This window comes from Canis lupus, chromosome 13, assembly GCF_011100685.1.
Source record: "Canis lupus familiaris isolate Mischka breed German Shepherd chromosome 13, alternate assembly UU_Cfam_GSD_1.0, whole genome shotgun sequence".
NCBI lineage: Eukaryota > Metazoa > Chordata > Mammalia > Carnivora > Canidae > Canis > Canis lupus.
In genome coordinates, this window is record NC_049234.1 from 43,096,089 (window position 1) to 43,114,410 (window position 18,322).

At 37.5% G+C, this 18,322-nt stretch overlaps 1 protein-coding gene across 18 annotated transcripts in view; it reads right to left on the reverse strand.

The window, feature by feature from the left end:
* Positions 1 to 18,322, reverse strand: part of GABRA2 (gamma-aminobutyric acid type A receptor subunit alpha2) — a 179,232-nt gene that overhangs the window by 88,460 nt on the left and 72,450 nt on the right. For all 18 annotated transcript variants that reach the window (XR_005368986.1, XR_005368985.1, XR_005368989.1 and 15 more), the window contains 3 exons: positions 16,972 to 17,054; positions 12,150 to 12,293; positions 10,749 to 10,901 (listed from right to left, as the gene is read on the reverse strand). Coding sequence is in view for 13 of the 18 variants with exons in the window: in XM_038555993.1 (XP_038411921.1) it covers positions 10,749 to 10,901; positions 12,150 to 12,293; positions 16,972 to 17,054 (380 nt within the window). In the remaining 5 variants the exon portion in view is untranslated. The remainder of the gene's footprint in view (positions 1 to 10,748; positions 10,902 to 12,149; positions 12,294 to 16,971; positions 17,055 to 18,322) is intronic.

Consider the following 18,322-nt stretch of genomic DNA (forward strand, 5'->3'; position numbering starts at 1 on the left):
TCAAATGGATTCAGGGGCGTCATTATGGCTTAAGACCAATCTCTTACAAGAACTACCCATCAGTCATCATCTATTACATTTGAGAGGTGATTTCTAAGAAGCCTAGTATGGTTCACATCTAAGCTCAAATAGTGTCAGGAATGAGATGGAAGTTCTGGATTAAAGTAAGGCTGGATCTAAAAATTGTTAAATGCAGCCTGCCAGGAATATCATTCTGGGATCCCCGTAACTCTACTCCATTACCCATGAAACTCCAGTCTGGTGTCACTGCTACATACCATAGTAAGGATTATGGACCGTGTGTCTGTATTCTCCTCAAATTCTATGTTGAAATCTGATCTCCAGTGTGACAGATGTAGAGCCTTTAGGAGGTGATTTGGTCATAAAGGTGGAGCCCTCATGAATGGGATTAGTGCCCTTTTAAGAAGAGGCCAGAGACCTAGTTCTCTTTCAGCCATGGTAGGACATCATGAGGCTGACATCAGACGTGAGAACCCCACCGTGTTGGCATCCTGGTCTCAGACTTCCAGCCTCCAAAACTGTGTGAAATAAATTCCTATTGTCTACAGGCCACCCGGTCTATGTACTTCGTCGAAGCAGCTTGAACTAAGACAGTAATATTCCAATTTTATGAATTTAAAAGAAAATAATATATTCAGTAGGATGACAATAAGACAATAAAAGAACAGGAGACTACATAAAACACTAGCCTGTGTAAACCCTCTATTGTTATCAAGTCCTTTTACTATTTCAGTCTTGTAATTGCATTGCCATAAAAATGCAGGGTGACTGTTCAAATGTTAATAGTTTTGGTGATTTCTTATAGCCTACTGAGGTGATTTAACTGGGGAGATATTACATTACTTTTGATGAATAATGCAGTATTAAAAATTTTTTTATCACAAAAAAGTCATCCAAATGGAAATCATTTCCTTCAAAGCCTAGGATACATGAAAATAGATAATAACTTGAATTTTCTTGAGAATTTAAAAACGGAGGATAAATATGCACTCAAAATTTTGCTATAGTGAAACTAAATATTTAATGACCTCAACCTGTATGAACAATAAAGTGATCAGAGTAGAAAAGCCATTGTTTTTCCATTCTGTTATTTCAAAGCTTAAGGAAAGAAAAATATATACTCATAAAAAATTAAAACAACAACAAAAAAACAAAACCCACTTTTGAAACACCTGGATTCTCCCTCATATACACTCTAAGGTTATCAAACTCTCACAGATGAGTTCCAAGACAATGTAAATTATAGAGAAATGCTTTTTTAAATACCTCAGTCGAAAGCAATAATCAAATTTCTTCACCAAAGATTAAACAGGAGTTTCTAATGACTAAGGTGATGCTATTTTGAGAAGCTATACTTTTAAAGACCTGGATTCACAGGTTAATTTTGCTTAAAAATGCAGAATATGGGGCAGCCCGGGTGGCTCAGCGTTTTAGCGCCACCTTCAGCCCAGGGCGTGATCCTGGAGACCTGGGATCAAGTCCCACGTCGGGCTCCCTGCATGGAGCCTGCTTCTCCCTCTGCCTGTGCCTGTGCCTCTCTCTCTCTCTCTCTCTCTGTGTGTGTCTCTCATGAATAAATAAATAAAATCTTTAAAAAAATACAGAATATGTCACCTGGAAGAAAAGAACTTGGAAAGTCATTCAGTATTAACTGCTGTACCATAATCGGATGGGATCAACTTCAGGGCAAGGAATAGGGCCAGGGACCCAGAACACCTCAATAAGCAGCTGCTGATCCTAATAGTTAAGTAGCAAATTCACATGTGAAGACTCACCTCAAATTCTGACCTATGTTTTTAGTAAGCCTGACTCTCAAACAGAAATTACCCATGTAAGAAGCAATCGCCCAGCATTATTTCTGATTTCAGGCTCTAAAAGAAAAAGGGAAAAGAAGGATAAAGTAGTTTGACAACCTAACGAGGCCGTAGAAAATAGGAAAGTATTGGAATCAGAGAGCTGGAAGGTCAAACTCTTTCTTTGTTTCTGACCTGCTGTCTGATAACGAAAGGGTTGCTTATATACCTCCAGGTTCATACCTTCACTGTTCTTGTCTGGAAAAGGGGGACAATTAATTTTCTTAACTGGAGTTTTGTTGCGTTTTGTTTTCAAAATTAAATAATGAGTCAATGTGAAGTGTCTACGAGAGTATACGACCAACAGACGGGGCTCGATAATGTGATTATATAGAACTTTTTTTTCCTCATTATTATGAGATTTCAGGGTAGAAAATAGGATTGGATAGGCTGCTCTAGTGACTTGAAGAGTTATAACTGCATTGAAGTGATATCTGCACATCCTGGACCAAGTCTAAAAATTAAAAAAAAACAAAAACAAAAAGAGACAAAACACTAGCACACACTTTCAGTTCTTTCCCGGTGCCCTTGCTCATAGCTCATTCTCCTCAATCCTCATCAATCAAGCTTAACCGGGCCACCTCTATTCCAAAAACAACTTCTAAATCTGCCTCTAGAGCAGAACTAGCAAGGCTCTCTAATTTTTCTGGCCATGGTCTATTAGTGTATTTTGACTCATCACTGGCCTAATCAGCAGTGGCCGACGGAGGGTGGCCCCCGGGTCAGCAGGTGCTGCACGCGCGCGCACGCGCACACACACACACACACACACACACATGCCCCTTGGATTCAGAGAACAACCTACAATATCCCAGGTTCTCAGGAAATACTCAGACTTGCTGTTTGTTGAGTATATGAAGTATACAGGAAAGGTATGTTTTCTATGTTTTCTTTGTTTCTATGTTTTATTTAAGACTTGAGAACCCCTGGGCACGTGCTGTTTCACGGATCCTCTGCGCCCCTTGATGAGGTAGCCAGCACATGTTCAGAAAGGCTACACACTCGCTCAGTCTAGAAGTGCAGACAAGGCCTGAGAGATACTCTCTTTGTTCCTGGTGCCATATATATATATTTATTTTTTTTCAAACATGCAGTAAGCACTCAATAGTGTTAGCTGCTTTATTACTAAAGAAAAAGAGTCTGTGTTCAGATCTAATCTACTTCAGGTCACGATTCTCCTTATTAAATGACAACCATCTCATTATCAGGGAATTTTCTGCCTGACGGAGGACTGTTCCCTCAACATTTCAGTGGAATGTCCTTCTTATGTACCAATTTTACGACCACCTTCAGTATGCGTCTGTGCGTCACATGCCAGGTGCACAGAGCCCATTCTGGGCAGGGCTTTCTGGAATCACAAAAAGAAGCATGTCTTCCACTCACCAATTTCACTGCCAACAAGATGTTTCTGATACTAAAGGACTTGCTGGACATGCTGGTGAAGGAAAGGAATGCTGAATGTTGAGAGAATTGGACAATGATGGAGGACACAGGATAAAAGGGAAGGTCAGAATGCAAGAAGGGAGGAAGAAAATGAGAGAGCGTATTGATAAGGGCGTGACGTAAGCAGATATAGTGATGACTCAAAATGACAATCTTAATAATTAGATATTTAACATCTGGTTTCATAATGTGTACTGTATGTTTAATAAAGAATTTTAACCTTGCCCCTGAGAGAGGTCTGGACTTGGCCCCCAGCTTCTGGGAAGGAATTTCTAGGCTTTGATAGACCTGAGAGGGGGTGCTTAGTGGGCCTGGGGCTTTGGGCCAGCCAACCAGTAACAACTGGCTCTAGGTGCTTCTGTGTGTTTGTTTTCACCAGGCCGCACAAGCTTATCCTCCTAGGCAGCTGGAATCGGACTTCAGCCACAGGACTAGTCAATCATGCCCATGTGACAAAGCCCCAGCAAGGACTCCGGACACCATGGTGCGAGTGAGCCTTCCTGGTGAAACACGCTCTGTACCCACTGTCCCACATCAATGCCAAGGAAAGCGACGCTGTCCAGGGCTCTGTGTGAAAAGGATGACGGGAGAGCTGCATCTGGACACCACCCAGGCCCCATGCTTCTTCCCCTGGCTGACTTGAGTCTGGACCTTTTCCATGTAATAAGCCACAACTGTGAGAGTAACAGCTTTCAGTACGTTCTGTACATTCTAGTGAATTCTCAAAACCAAGGGTAGTTTGGGGAACCCCATCATCTTGCAATTAGTATCAGGATGGCTGCAGCCCCCTGCACTGAGCTCCTTCTAAACACAGTTGGCTAGCCAACTGCAATGGGTAATTTCCACTTACTTTTTCTTTCCACGGGTCACTCAGACTTCTTTGGGAAATCCTCCTCTGACTTCCAAATTTAAAGAATCGGGGAACTATCTTTTAGTTCATTTGGTTGTGCTTTTGCCAATCTACCTCTGTCGAACTCAGAAATGTATGTGCTCATCTGCCCACCTATTTATCGATCATCTTCCTAAAATCATTCTGCACTTGCTTTTTGTTTCAACTTATTCTCTATAGCTTTAGAAAGGGCAAAAATAACAGCACTCCTGAAATTTAAATTCTGGAGGGGGAGACAAATTCTGTAAAAATATATATATATATTTTTTTCTGTAACATATTAAAAGATGATACGTGTGATGGAGAAAAAAATTAGAGTAGGCTGGGGCAACAGAAACAGCATTGGGAAGCAGTTGGCAATTTTAAGTTAGACCGTTAGGTTGTCGTCTCTGAGAAAATGAGAGTTTAGAAAAGCCCTAAGGAAATGGAAGGAATGAGCCACACAGGTATCTGGGGTGGGGGTTAGGGGGGTGGGGGTAGGGGGATGAGGGGGGAAGAGGTCCAAGCAGACAGAAGAGACAAAACCCCTAAGTGAATGATTGTCATGCTCATAAGGGAGAGGCCAGTGTGCATATCAGGGGAAGGGGAAGAGACGGGAAGGTAGCAGAAGTAGAGCTTGGAGGTGGAGGGAGTTCATGCTGCATTAGGACTTCCTGACCTCTGAAGGGCCTTTCATTTTCACTCTGAGTACACTGGGAGCCAGTGGGTTCAGAGAACAGGGTTGATATGATCTGACTTACATTTTGAAAAGTATCCCTCTGGCCAAGATGTTGGGAACCAAGTCCCACAAGGGTGGAAGCAAGAAACAGTAAAAAGCTTACTGCAGTGTTACAGACTGAATGTTTACAACACTCCCAAATTCATGTTGAAGCCTTAATGCTTAGTGTGGCTGTATTTGGAGATGGAGTCTCTAAGGGAAGTAATTAAAATTAATTGAGGTTGTAAGGATGGGGTCCTGATTTAATAGGGCCGAATAGGGTCAGTGTCCTTATAATAAGACACACCAGAGAGCTCTCTCCCTCCCTTTCTCTCCCTTCCCTCAACCCCATGTACACACACCAGAGAAGTCCAAGGGAGGACATGAGAAGGTAGCCAAAATACAAAATAACACAAATATACTAGTACACTTTTCTTATAGGAAAGCTTATTCATATATTCATAAACATAGTCCTATATTCATAACTTCTCCGTAAATTCGAAAAATGATCTGGATTCAAATGTGGACATAATAATTGGCAAATTCGTTATGATTATTTCTCATTTATATAAAGTGCCAATGGACATTAATCAACTGAAAGGACCAGGACCGCAATTTCACAAAATAGGGGAATGTATCTGTTTATAGAAAGACAAAGCGAGGCTGGGATACTGGAAATGCAGGGGCCTGGACAGCACAAAACCCAGGTGTAAGGGTAAAAGTCTCCCAGGTGCTTCCTTACACTATCGACAACAGAGGTTCAGTTTACCTCATCACGAAGGGGGTTTTGTTCTGTTTTCATTCAGGGACTTACCCCAAACATCTAGAACAGTGCACATAAATGGATGCTCGACAAGTATTTTATTGATGTGCAATGAATGCACTGGGCATGAACACTCAGAGGAAGTCGAAGGAGGCTTTTATCATTGTGAGATACACAGGCAGTCCCTTTGAAAAAAAATCAAGCTGGCTTCTACAGCCACAGAAACTGAATAGATAAAACCCAATATAATGGAACCAAGTCTCTAATACCAAGGGATGTGCATTGTGATTTCATCTCCTCTGCCTACTGTCTTGTTGTCTCTGCTTTCTTATTCTGTTCACAGCATGAAGCCAGATCTCAAAGGTTGAACAATTTGACATCTTTCTCTTAACTGTAGTAGTTTTTCACGTGGGTGGGTTATCCGTCAAAGAAAGCAGTACAGGCCTGAGGAGGGCAGATGATTGAACAATCTCTCCCTAGCTTGTAAACCACAAATTCAGAGAGAGAAATTTAAAGACAGTAGAGACCTGGCCTCGGTAACTGTTATGTATCAATCAGATGATGGCCGTTCAAAGATGGGGAGATCCTCTGGAGTAGGATGGCTGGGCAGCTTTCAAGCCCCATTCCAGGCAAGACGTAAGATTTTCATTTATCTTTTATTTTTTACATTCACATGGAATTGCATTTATTACAAACTTTACAGAGAATAACTTGTGGAGATAATACTCAAAATGCTCTTATCACCTACCAGTTTCAAGTTTCAACTACCCAAAAATCAGTTTCAAAATCTGACTTTTGGGTCCTCACCCCTGTAAATTCATATAAAATTTATGCCTTCAAATAGAGCCTGGAATTTTAACTTTACACGTTACTTTTATAACCAATCTTTAAAAACTCGTGTACATTTGTTATAGTCCAACATAGCAGCCCTGACACTAACACATTCTATTCATTCAAAGTCAAATACTGATTCACCTCTTCATCTCTGTTTAAGTGGACTACTATTGGCCTCTTTAAACATATGCATCTATGTGATTTATGCTATGAAATCTCAGTCTTTATTTGCCTCAGTATTTTCTTCACAACCTTTATTAAACAAATACTTCATTATTTTATTCTATCTGACTTGTTACATATTTAAATAAAAATTTAGATCTTTCTGGAAGATCCATTCAACATCAAATACGTAATTTTTTCCTAAAATTTCTTTCTGTATTATTTGTGCTCTGAAAATCATGCAAACTTCTCGTTTAAACCATCTGAATGGAAATTTTCTCTTATTTTTGGCCTCATCTTTTTTTTGCTGCTGTTGTTGTTTTTGGTTCAAAAATTTGCAATTTTGGAAATAGGTACCTGAAAAGATACCTATGAGTCTAATAATCTTGGGAAGTCCAAATGCTCATTCCTTGCCTTATTTTTCAACTCATGAGTTTTTGAAATTATTTTACTGAGTTGAAATCCATAAGTACACAATTAACCATTTTAAAGTGCACAATTCAGTGGCATTCATGCATCCACAAGGCTCTGCCAACGCCACCTCTCTCTAGTTTCAAAGTTTCATCACCCTAGAAGAATATCCTGTTATTAAGTAGTAACTCCCCATTTTCCCTGCCTCCATCTACTGGCAATCATGGCACTGTTGTCCATCTCTATGGATTTGCCTGTACTGGATAATTCTTATGAAAGGAATCATACACTGTGACCTTTTGTGTCCACTTCTTTTCACTCAATATCATGTTTTTGAAGTTCACCCACATTGTAGCATCCTAATAGTACTTAATCACTTTTATGGGTGAATAATATCCTATTGTGAGTATAAAGCACATTTTGATTATTTTGATTATCCATTCATCCACGAGAGGAAACCTGGGTTGTTTCTACTTTTTGCTATTAGAAATAATGCTGATATAAACATATGTATGCAAGTTTCCATGTGAACATATGTTTTCACTAATCTTGCGTATATACCTCAAGGTGGAATTGGTGGGTCATATGGGAATTCTATGTTTAACTTTTCAAGGAAGTGCCAAAGAGTTGTCCACAGAGGCTGCATCATTTTACATTCCCTGCCAGCAATATAAAAGCATTTCTATTTCTTCACATCCTCACCAACGCTTATTTCTTGTCTTTTGTTTTGTTTTACTATTACAGTGGCCATCCCGGTGTATGTGGAATGTATTTTATTGTTGTTTTTATTTATAGTTATTTAATGTCCAATAATGTTTCATATCACATTACATGCTTGTTTGCCAGCTGTATACTATCTTTGGAGGAAAAAAATGTCTATTAAAGTTCTTTGCCCATTTTTTAAATCTAGCTTTTGGTTTTTTTATCTTTGAAGTTTAAGAATTCTTTATTCAGTCAGGATATTAAATCCTTATCAGAGATACGATTTGCAAATATTTTCTCCCATATGTAAGTTGTCTTTTCACGGTTTTGATAATGTTCCTTGAGGCATAAAAGTTTTCAATTTTAATGAAATCCAATTTATTTATTTTTTTCTTTGTTACTCATGCTTTTGGTGTCAAATCTAAGACTCTATTGCTAGATCTAAGATAGTAAAGATTTGCCATGTTTTCTTCTAATAGCTTTACGGTTTCAGATTTTATATTATTAAAGTTTTGTATCCATTTGCTTTCACTGCTGTATCTGGAGTGAGGTAGAAGTCCAACTTCATTCCTTTGCATATGGTGGTCATCTATCTAGCTGCTGGTAAGGGCTGAAAATCCCATAGAATGGTCTTAACAATCACCATTGTTGAAAATCAATTCACATGAACATCTGAGTTTGTTTCTACCTTGCTTTTATTCCTACTGACCTATACATCTACCCTTATGACACTACCACACTGTTTTGATTCATGCAGCTTTGTACTGAGTTTTGAAATTGGGAAGTCTGAAGTCACCAACTTTGTTTTTCTTTATCAATATTCTTTTGGCTATTTGAAGCCTCTTGCAATTCCCAATGAATCTGAGGACTGGATTTTTCTATTTCTGCAAAAAAAGGCCACTGGACTTTCGATAGGTATTGAACTGAATCTACAGATCACTTCAGAGATTATTCCCATTTTAATAGTATTGTTTTCTAATCCATGAACATGGGATATCTTTCCCATTTAATTTGTTTTTTAATTAGGTATTTAATCAGGTATTCTTTAATTTCTCTCAGCAAAGTTTGACAGTTTTCCATGGATGGACAAGTCTTTTACCTACTTGGTTAGATTTATTCCTAGGCACTTTATTCTTTTGAAGCCACTGCAAATAGAATTATTTTCTTAATTTCCTTTTGAATTATTCATTGCTAGTGTTGAGAATCAAACTGATCTTTGTGCAATGATAAAAAGAGTAGCTAATGTTATGTAGTACATATTAAATGTCAGGCACTGTTCTAAAAGTTTTACATATTTATACCTTCAGAATACCAAAATGGGTTGCTATAGCCTATAAGATAAAGGTACACTGCATTAGCATGGCTTACAAGGCTCTTCTCATCTAGGCTTCAAACTATAATTCTGTCTAATGTATCTGCAATGACAGTGAAACAGCTCACTGTCACTGAGCACACTATGTGCTTTCATCCCTTGATGTTACTGCACAATCGGAACCTTTTAAGCTAGGATTTTTGCTTCATCTCATCTGTCTGAGAAACTCCCACTCATCCTTCAAGCCTCAGCCCAATAACTAGAACTGAGGGCACTCATTTAAAATAAAGCATATCGGGGGGAGTTAGATAGGGGGTTGGGTGAAATAGGTGAAGGGAATTAAGAGTACACTTATCATGACCATGATGAGCACTGAGTAATGATGTATACAGAATTGTTAAATCACTATATTATATTATACACCTGAAATTAATATAATGCTGTTATGTTAATCATACTGGAATTAAGGTAAAAAACTTAACTTAAAAGAAAGAGACTGGGCACCTGGGGGGCTCAGTGGTTGAGCATCTGCCTTTGGCTCAGGGTGTGACCCTGGGGTCCTGGGATTGAGTCCTGCATCAGGCTCCCTGCATGGACCCTGCTTCTCCCTCTGCCTGTGTCCCTGGCCTCTCTGTGTGTCTCTGACGAATAAATAAATAAAATCTTTAAAAAAATAAAAAAATAAAAAGAGATTTAGCTCAAACGTTAAAGATTTAAGCTACTTAAAAAGTTCTCGTTACCTTGTAACAGCTTGTATGTACCTCTTTTACAATGCACTAATCGGTGTTGCTATTATCTTTCTGCCTTTTCTGTTGCCCTCCACTATACTGAATCGCTTGAAAGTAAGGACTGTATTTTATATGTATCTGAGCCCTAGAGCCTGGTGCAATATCCAACTGAGTGGATTCTCAATAAAACTTTCCTAAATGAATGAGGTGGCCACACACAAAAAGACAGTCTACTTTGCACAAAATGTTTCAGCCTAGTTCATTCATCCAAAAAGCAGTCATTCTCCTGCCTGGTTTGTTTTATTTTTTTTTTGAATATTTTATTTATCTATTCGAGAGAGAGAGAGAGAAACTGAGAGAGTGAGTGAGAGAGAGCATGAATGAGGGAAGGTACAGAGGGAGAAGCAGACCCCTGCCCCTTGCATGGTTTAAATCAAGAGAATTAGCTTTTTTATCAAACACACTAGTGGTGGTCAGTGAGGGATCTTTTCCCCCTCTTCCCGTTCTCTCTCTAACCGGAAATACAAAGATCATCTTTGTCCCTCTAAAAGCAAAACAAAGCAAAAATAAACATAGAAGGCCTAGAAATATAGCACTGTTAGGCTCCAAATCAAAGCCTCTAAGAATATTCTCCTTATCCTGACATGAAGGCAAGTAACGAAAAGCAAAATGAAAAGAAGAGTGAAACACAAAGAAGACCAAATGCATTTTGAGAAGATCTGAGTGGTGTCTACATGTCTTATTAACAGTGTGACCCTGACTCCATATTTTGTCTCCCTGAGGCTCAGCTTCCTCATCTACAAGGTGGAGACAGTCTGCCCTGCCCCACACACCACACATCATTGGTGTGAGTTATCAAGAGAGAGAATGCTTTTGAAAGTATGCTACAAAACATAATGCGCTGCACAAGGACGTGTGTAGCTATTCACTCACCGAACACAGTTCTTGCAGGCACAGATTCTCTGTTAAGCCAGAATGACACTTGGGAGAGAATGACAGTCATGATGCAAGGCAGATATGTCTGAATCACAAAATACCCAATTTTTCTTTTCAAGTGGAAATGAGCTGTCATTACGGTATATTCACCTAGAAGAAAAAATTTAAGAAGCTTAAGGAACTGTAATACTCAATAGTTTGAACATTTTGGAAATAGAACAGAGTTGAGAAAGAACAGTCCCTGATTTAAAAAAAAAAAAAAGAATTTATCTCATATACAACATGAAAAATATAAACCTTTAAATGCCTCTTTAACATAGCAAGAATATTTAAAAGAGACTTTTAATATTACCGAGAAACTTGCACTACATGTCCAAGGTACGACATCTGTTTTTCTCTCCAGGTCATGCTCCCTGACCGAGGAGATACAGGATTCACAAAGGCTCTCTGGCCATAAATTATCTTACTTGCTCAGGTCTTACATCCCCACTGGAACCAACTTTAAGCCTCTGCTTTGATTGTTCTAACTCTCTGGCTTTTTATTTATTTTTTTTTTAATTTTTATTTATTTATGATAGTCACAGAGAGAGAAAGAGAGAGAGGCAGAGACACAGGCAGAGGGAGAAGCAGGCTCCATGCACCGGGAGCCCGACGTGGGATTCGATCCCGGGTCTCCAGGATCGCGCCCTGGGCCAAAGGCAGGCGCCCAACCGCTGCGCCACCCAGGGATCCCCTCTCTGGCTTTTTAAAGCGTCCATGTCTGGCTGCATCTCTAAGACGGATCCAGTCTTTGGGCCCAAATTTTCCACTGTTGACCCGGTCACCAATTCTGAATCTCTCAGTGTTGTATGTCTACTCTCATCTGCTGCTGTCATTTCCATCTAATCCTGAGAACTACCCTCCTTTCTGCTCTCTGGGGTTATATCTGCCGGAGGTAAAGTCATCAGTTCAACACGGCTGCTTTTTCTTAGATGAGTGTGGCCCTTAGAAAGGGCATCAGCTTTCCCACACAGGCCAGTAGTAATGATCCATAAATCAAGAGTTGAATAGTCACAAGTTATCCAGAATAGAAGGAAAAGATTTCAAAAACTAGGAAAATTGTGATATTGGTTGAAGGTAAAATTGGCTTGTCTAAAAAGACATGCACTTTTTGAATTTTTATTTTAGACCAGCATTTCTCAAACTTTATGCACATCTCCTTGGAATCTTGTTAAAATGCAGATCTGGATTTCATGAAGGGTCAGGTCTGAGACTGTAAATATCTAAAAAGCTCCTACAATCTATGCTACTAGTTCTTGGGCTCCAAGACCAAAACTTTTTAAGTAAACTAATATATTTCAGTGACTCTGACCCATCAATTTTCTTAGAAACTATTTTTTTTAGAGTCATTTTACTAACCTGTACTGGATTTAATTGTTTCCTTCCCAATTGATTGGCCCAGCAGATCATACTGATTTAACCTAGAGCCATCAGGAGCAACTTGTACTGAATCAGATGCATTGTAAGTCCAAATATAAGTGACCTCTGAGGTTGTATATGCATCTGTAGGAAATTAGAAAAAAAAATTAAGCACTTAGTAAGAACTACCAATAAAGTACAACATCAAAGGTTATATATTACATAGAATCACTATTATAAAAATTGATATATACAGATCATATTTTGTAAAGTAAAAAAAAATCTTTGAAATTTACAATTTTCAATATTTACAGTGTGAAGCAGACCAAGAGAGAAAAATCATGATCATAGAGTATTTTCATTGTAACCACTTTGAGAAATGAACAACAAATTCCTCCTCAGAGCCTGCAAAAACCACTGCACCCTGTGATGGTTAAAATATCCTCCATAGTCCCAAAGTCATAGATGAAGACACTGGAATAACCTTACCTTGATCCAGGTTATAAATGGCTAAAGCCCATTTAAATGGTTTACTTGGGAATAGCAATCACTCATGAAGTATTTATAATTCAAAATGATACCACTCTCTGGACATAAAAGTTACATTATCATATGAGAATACTGACAAAATGCATTGTATTTATTTTAAGTACCATCTTTGTATTTAGTTCTGTAGGTTTTTCTTCAAAGCCTTCACCGAGTAACATGTAAAAATAGTGCTATAGTTTCATCAAGATATAAATAGTCCTTAAAACATGTTCATTTTGAAATTAATGCACACAGGCCTCGCTGGACTATACTTTCACAGCACCCCAGCTATGGATTGTCAGGAGACAACACTCAAACAGATATAACCTTCTGATTTGTTTGGTCAAAGATGAACAACTTAGCAGAATTTAGATGATTCTAGCACTGGAGGGCAGGAAGCATATCTTGTCTTAGCCATTCTCTGGCCCTGGCACCTCCTTCATGCCCGTGTGTCCCAGTGGGAGACAGCTGACCTCTCCATGCAGAAGTCTCTCCACAGTTGAATTAACAGTCAATTCTCGCTATACTACTGACTTTTTGAAGAACTTCTATGTACTTTTGCTCATGGGAATGTTTGTAAGTACTAGGTACTCTTGGTTCTTGAGCAAATTCAGCATCACAGCTACATTCTCAATTGAAAGAGAGAAAGGACTAGCTGTTTCCAGCAAGATCTCTGCCCTTAGATCTCTGGGACTCTGGAAAAGTTCATTTACCTGCCATCTACAAGTTTTCCAGGTTGATAACATTGTTCTGGGATGGCCCTGCTCCATACCTTGAGCCAAGGTCTACGATCACAGACCAATTCACATTTAAGCATCAGTCACAATAAAGTGAATGTTTATGAGTTTGTGTCTTACTTGTTGTGTGGTCTTTTAATGACATACTACAATGTTGTCAGGGTTCTGCATGTTGCTACTCAATGTTGTATCAGTGAAATACTGTTTCATCGTACACATATTCACCTATATCCATAATTAAATTATATTCTGTAGAACAATTTTTGAAATAGGACTCTAAAAACAAAATTATGTGTATGTGCGTATCCTTATATGTGTGTACATATATTTTTTAATAGCAGATATATTCCTATATTTGCATATGGATGAATTCTAGTTACTCCAAAGTCTAAATTTGTATTAATTCCAATTAGTTGATCATTGATGATTCTGCTGCTAGGATTAAATAAGCAACATTAGTAATGTGGATAACTAGCAATCCATTTGCAGATCATTAAGTGGCTTGTTTTTTTCTCCCTATAAATGCACATCAGTAGTTGTGAATATTAATAAATTATGAACCTTTTAAGTATAATGATTCCACTTCTGAATTTTGATGTTTACTTTTAAACATAAATAAGAGAAAATGGAATCCCACAAATGCAGTGACATTTCCAAGAAACTAGTGAGATACTGAGGAGTAGGGATTTGTTCATGTCTACACTCCTTGCACCTAGTACAGAGCCTGTCACCCAGAAAAAGTTCTCGGTTCATTCCTGCTAGATTAATCAATAAACCCATACTATTTTAATTATGTTATTTACTTTTGTTATTTACTTTCATGGAAATCTGCATAATAGCCCAAGAATATGTTAAAGAAGATGACTGATACTCCCAGTGTCTCCTATGAAAAAGCAATTATAGCATTTCATTAGTTAGACAGGAATATGTTTTTTAGATTTTGAGTCTGGTGAGAGAAGATAGAGCAGAAAGTCGTATAATGCAGCTTAGAGGCACTCCCAGTCCACCAACACACATATAAGCCAGGAGACCACTGCAGTGTTTTTCAGTAAAGTATAAAAGCAGAGAAAGATAGTATGTTGTACAAATCTCACTATAAATTCCATCCCTAAGTTAGATTTTCATTAAATAATTCCACTTAATTCTGTTACATAATCCATTTTCAAGTCCTAATCTGCATTGAACATCAAATGCATACTGACTGATTCTTAATATTTGCCAACCAGAAAAAAAAATCCCCAAATCATTTCTAATTATTAATTTTATCCCCGAAGATGATTTATAATTTTTTTTGACTAATGCACAGAATACAGCCAGACTCCCATTTAGGAACTTTTAAGTCATGTTAAACAGCAAGAGGCTATATAAAGATGTGAGGCAACAGAAATAAAGCAAAATAAACATGAATTCAAAATTATAAACATACAAAAAGATGCTCCTTTAAGAACAAAGATAAATTTCCAGAAATTCTATCATTATAGGGAGCGTTTAAGCAAGAGAGAAATAAATGACTAGAAGAAAAAGCCATGGTTGCTTCTGTCAAAATCTGTTGTGCTAACATTATAAAGTTTGGATTAGCTTGTTAATTAATCTATTACACCATGCTTAATGCACACCTCTCCTTTTTTTTTTTTTTTTTTTTTTTTTTTGAGAGACAGAGAGAAAGAGAGAGAGAGAGAATGGGTGTGAACGGGGAGGTGGGGCAGAGGGGGAGAGAGGGATTCTCAGGCAGGCTCCAAGCTCTGAGCGCAGAACCTGAGGCAGGGCTCAATCTCAAAACCCTGAGAACATGACCTGAGCCAAATCAAGAATCAGATGTTTAACCTTCTGTGCCACTCAGGTGCCCCCTAAAGTCCATTTTTTTTAACACTTAGTTATCAACCACCTACTCTTGGCAAGGATAAGTAAAAGAATATACAAAACAAATTGTTTAGTCAATGTGTCAGAAAATAAACATGAAGAAAATGAAACAAAAAGCAATTACTAAAAGAATTCCTAACAATAAACTCTGTGTGTTGTCTATATTGCTTCTAGATACAGAAAGTCATGCATGTATTTCACTACTTTGTGGCTACACGACAAGGGATTTTAAAATTTTATTTAAACTATTTTCAGGCATATTTATTTAATATTCAGAATTGAGACATCACATCATTTATATTTGGTGCCTTAATGGCAATAACTTGTCCACTGAAAAATTCCTTTCCTTCTTATACCAATACCGCATTTCGAATAAATCCTTTCCTTTGGTTAGCAAGGCTTTTCAATTTTCTCTTTAATGCCATTTATGTAATGCAAATGAGTTTTTCTCTGCTGCATCTGCTGTAGTTTTTTTCCGCATCATGTTTACGTTGTATAACATGATTGACTATCTTAAATAATTTTGGAAAAAATGCCAGTATTGAAGTGATGGTTTCCATGACAATAAAAGAAGGCTTTGTAGTTAAACAAAGAAGAGATTCGCAAAGAAAATTGAGAGCTGACACCTTTTGTAAGAATGAACAGAACAAACAAGATTGAACTTCTCATTCCATGAAACTATGGTCATCAAAATAATTAGAGGAGTTTGCATTCATCTTAGCCATCATTCTCTTCTCTTTTCTTTCACTTGATAGTCTGTGGGGTGAAGACATCTATTCAATCATACATATTTTTAACCAGGTAAGGGAACTGCATTTTTGTTCAAGTGAATGAAAAGTCAAAAGGTGCCCTGCATGGATAAAGATGGGGATACCAGAAAGAGCAAGGTTTCTGAAAAGGTCAGGTGATGGGACATGCTAACACAAGAGAGAAGCTGCTTTAGAACTGTGTCTGTGGATTTATCGTGAACTTGCCCTAAATGTGGGCCTAGGGAGATGATTTGACCTTCCCTCTTTTCAATTATTCCAGGAGAATGAATGTTTCTGCTTGACATACAAGATATAACCTCAGTGACCTAGAGAATGGCCAAATGCACAGAGCCTTTTCTAAAATATTTTATGTAAGCACAAGGTGCCTAAACATAGCAATCCCGTTACATCATCTCCTTCAAGTTTATTTTAGGAAATTTTTAAAAATCCTTTCCATTAGTTGGAAAATAGGAAGATAATAATAGCACAGATCTGGCTTCTGTGCCTGCCACTTGCAACAGGCTGATTACTACCTTAATAAACAATAGAATCTATCCTTTACAGTTCATTCTTAGTTACAAAAAAAAAAATGTATTTTGCATTTTTAAGGAGCTAGTGCTTGGAAAAGAAGGTAAATGACACGGTCTTGACCTTCATTAGGAGCTCTTGGACTACCTTTATCCATGTATAGAAACACACGATGTTCTTTACTAGCAGTAAAGCAAGTGAGATTTTAAACACTGTGATTAAAATACAATGATATTTGAGAGTACAACTGGGCTAGCCAATTAGTTCCTTGAGTAAAACCAGCAAGTCTTTTACTTCTATGTCTTTTTGGGCAAATATTAAGCATTCCACAGTATGAGAAGCAACTGTACAGGGAAGCAATGCTGCTGCCTACCCTTGATTTGACAGACCCAGAATACGTATCTTCATCCCCATACTTACAGCTGCCAAATTTCAGAGGACATGAATGAGCATCCATAGGAAAATCCTCCAAATGCATTGGACATTCAGCTTGAACCGTAAGCCTAAAAGCAAAAATTTCACTCTTTGTTTAAGTAAATTGACAAGTCAAGACTCCTTGCTGTTCTCAACAGCATCCAGGATGAGGTACGATCTTCATTATAGCATTGTATTAGGCTAATGCACATTTAAATGTTCTCTTTCAGGTTTAGGTGATCCTTCGGAAGACATTAGCATATGCAAAATATGAACTCAAGTAGCAATATTTATTTACACATATACTTAACCATTTGGAACTCTGTGGTTTGTTAAGTAGTAAAGAAGTTATATACGCATTTTTGAAGGGCTATTTTCACATTAACATTCACTATTAACATTTGAAATCCTAGAGAAAGAAAAGAAAAAATCTCTATTACGAAAAGAATGTTATTTTCCTCCCTCACGTCATCAGCAATCATACAGCAAAACTGATATAAGAATTCAATACTAGCTCACAGGACTCCCTCCAAAAATATGTAAACTATGAAGGAGTATCACATGCTATATACAGGTACATGGATTTAAATATACAAGTAGATATAGATAATATATAGATGTGGCTCTTAGAGATATCTTGTTCAAACTAGACTATTGCCTAAAATATGGGCACGAGTTATGTATTGTCCAATAATTTTTTTTCTGTATCTACATGATCACATTAAAGAGTAATCACAGCAAACTTGTTATAAAGACAGTCATCAATTACTCCATTTCATACACAAGTAAAATGGATAGAAAAGGTATTAAACTGAACTTCTAGAAGACTCTTATGATGAACAAAACAAATGTGGCCAACAATTTAATTATAACTTATGTACTTCTAAGAGAGTATTTAAGTAGAACTCCATGAAATATTTTCCAAAACTCTGTGTGTTCTCTGCCAACATTTTGTTTAAAGCCAAAATTTCCAATCATTGTCATAATCCACAGGAATGTTCAGAGTGTAAAACCAACAGAGACACTGCATCTGTATTTTAAGATTCAGAGAGAGCTAGCACTTCCATTTTAGGCAATGGTCATTTAGTAATGAGTCCTTAAGAGTTTTTTCTTTAAAGATCAGGATTGTATTTTTGCCCCTTGTTAAATAATTTACACAACTGAAACCCACTACCTAACATTTCATATGAAATAATAACACGCCACATGTCCAGAATACATGTCTAATCTATATTTAATGTTGATAAAGTTACTCATGCTTTAAAGCCTTTATTGAACATTTAAATTTTAGATTTAATCACTCTATTAGATTTGTGATTGTTTTCTTTCTTATATAAGTAACTTATTTTAAAAGATT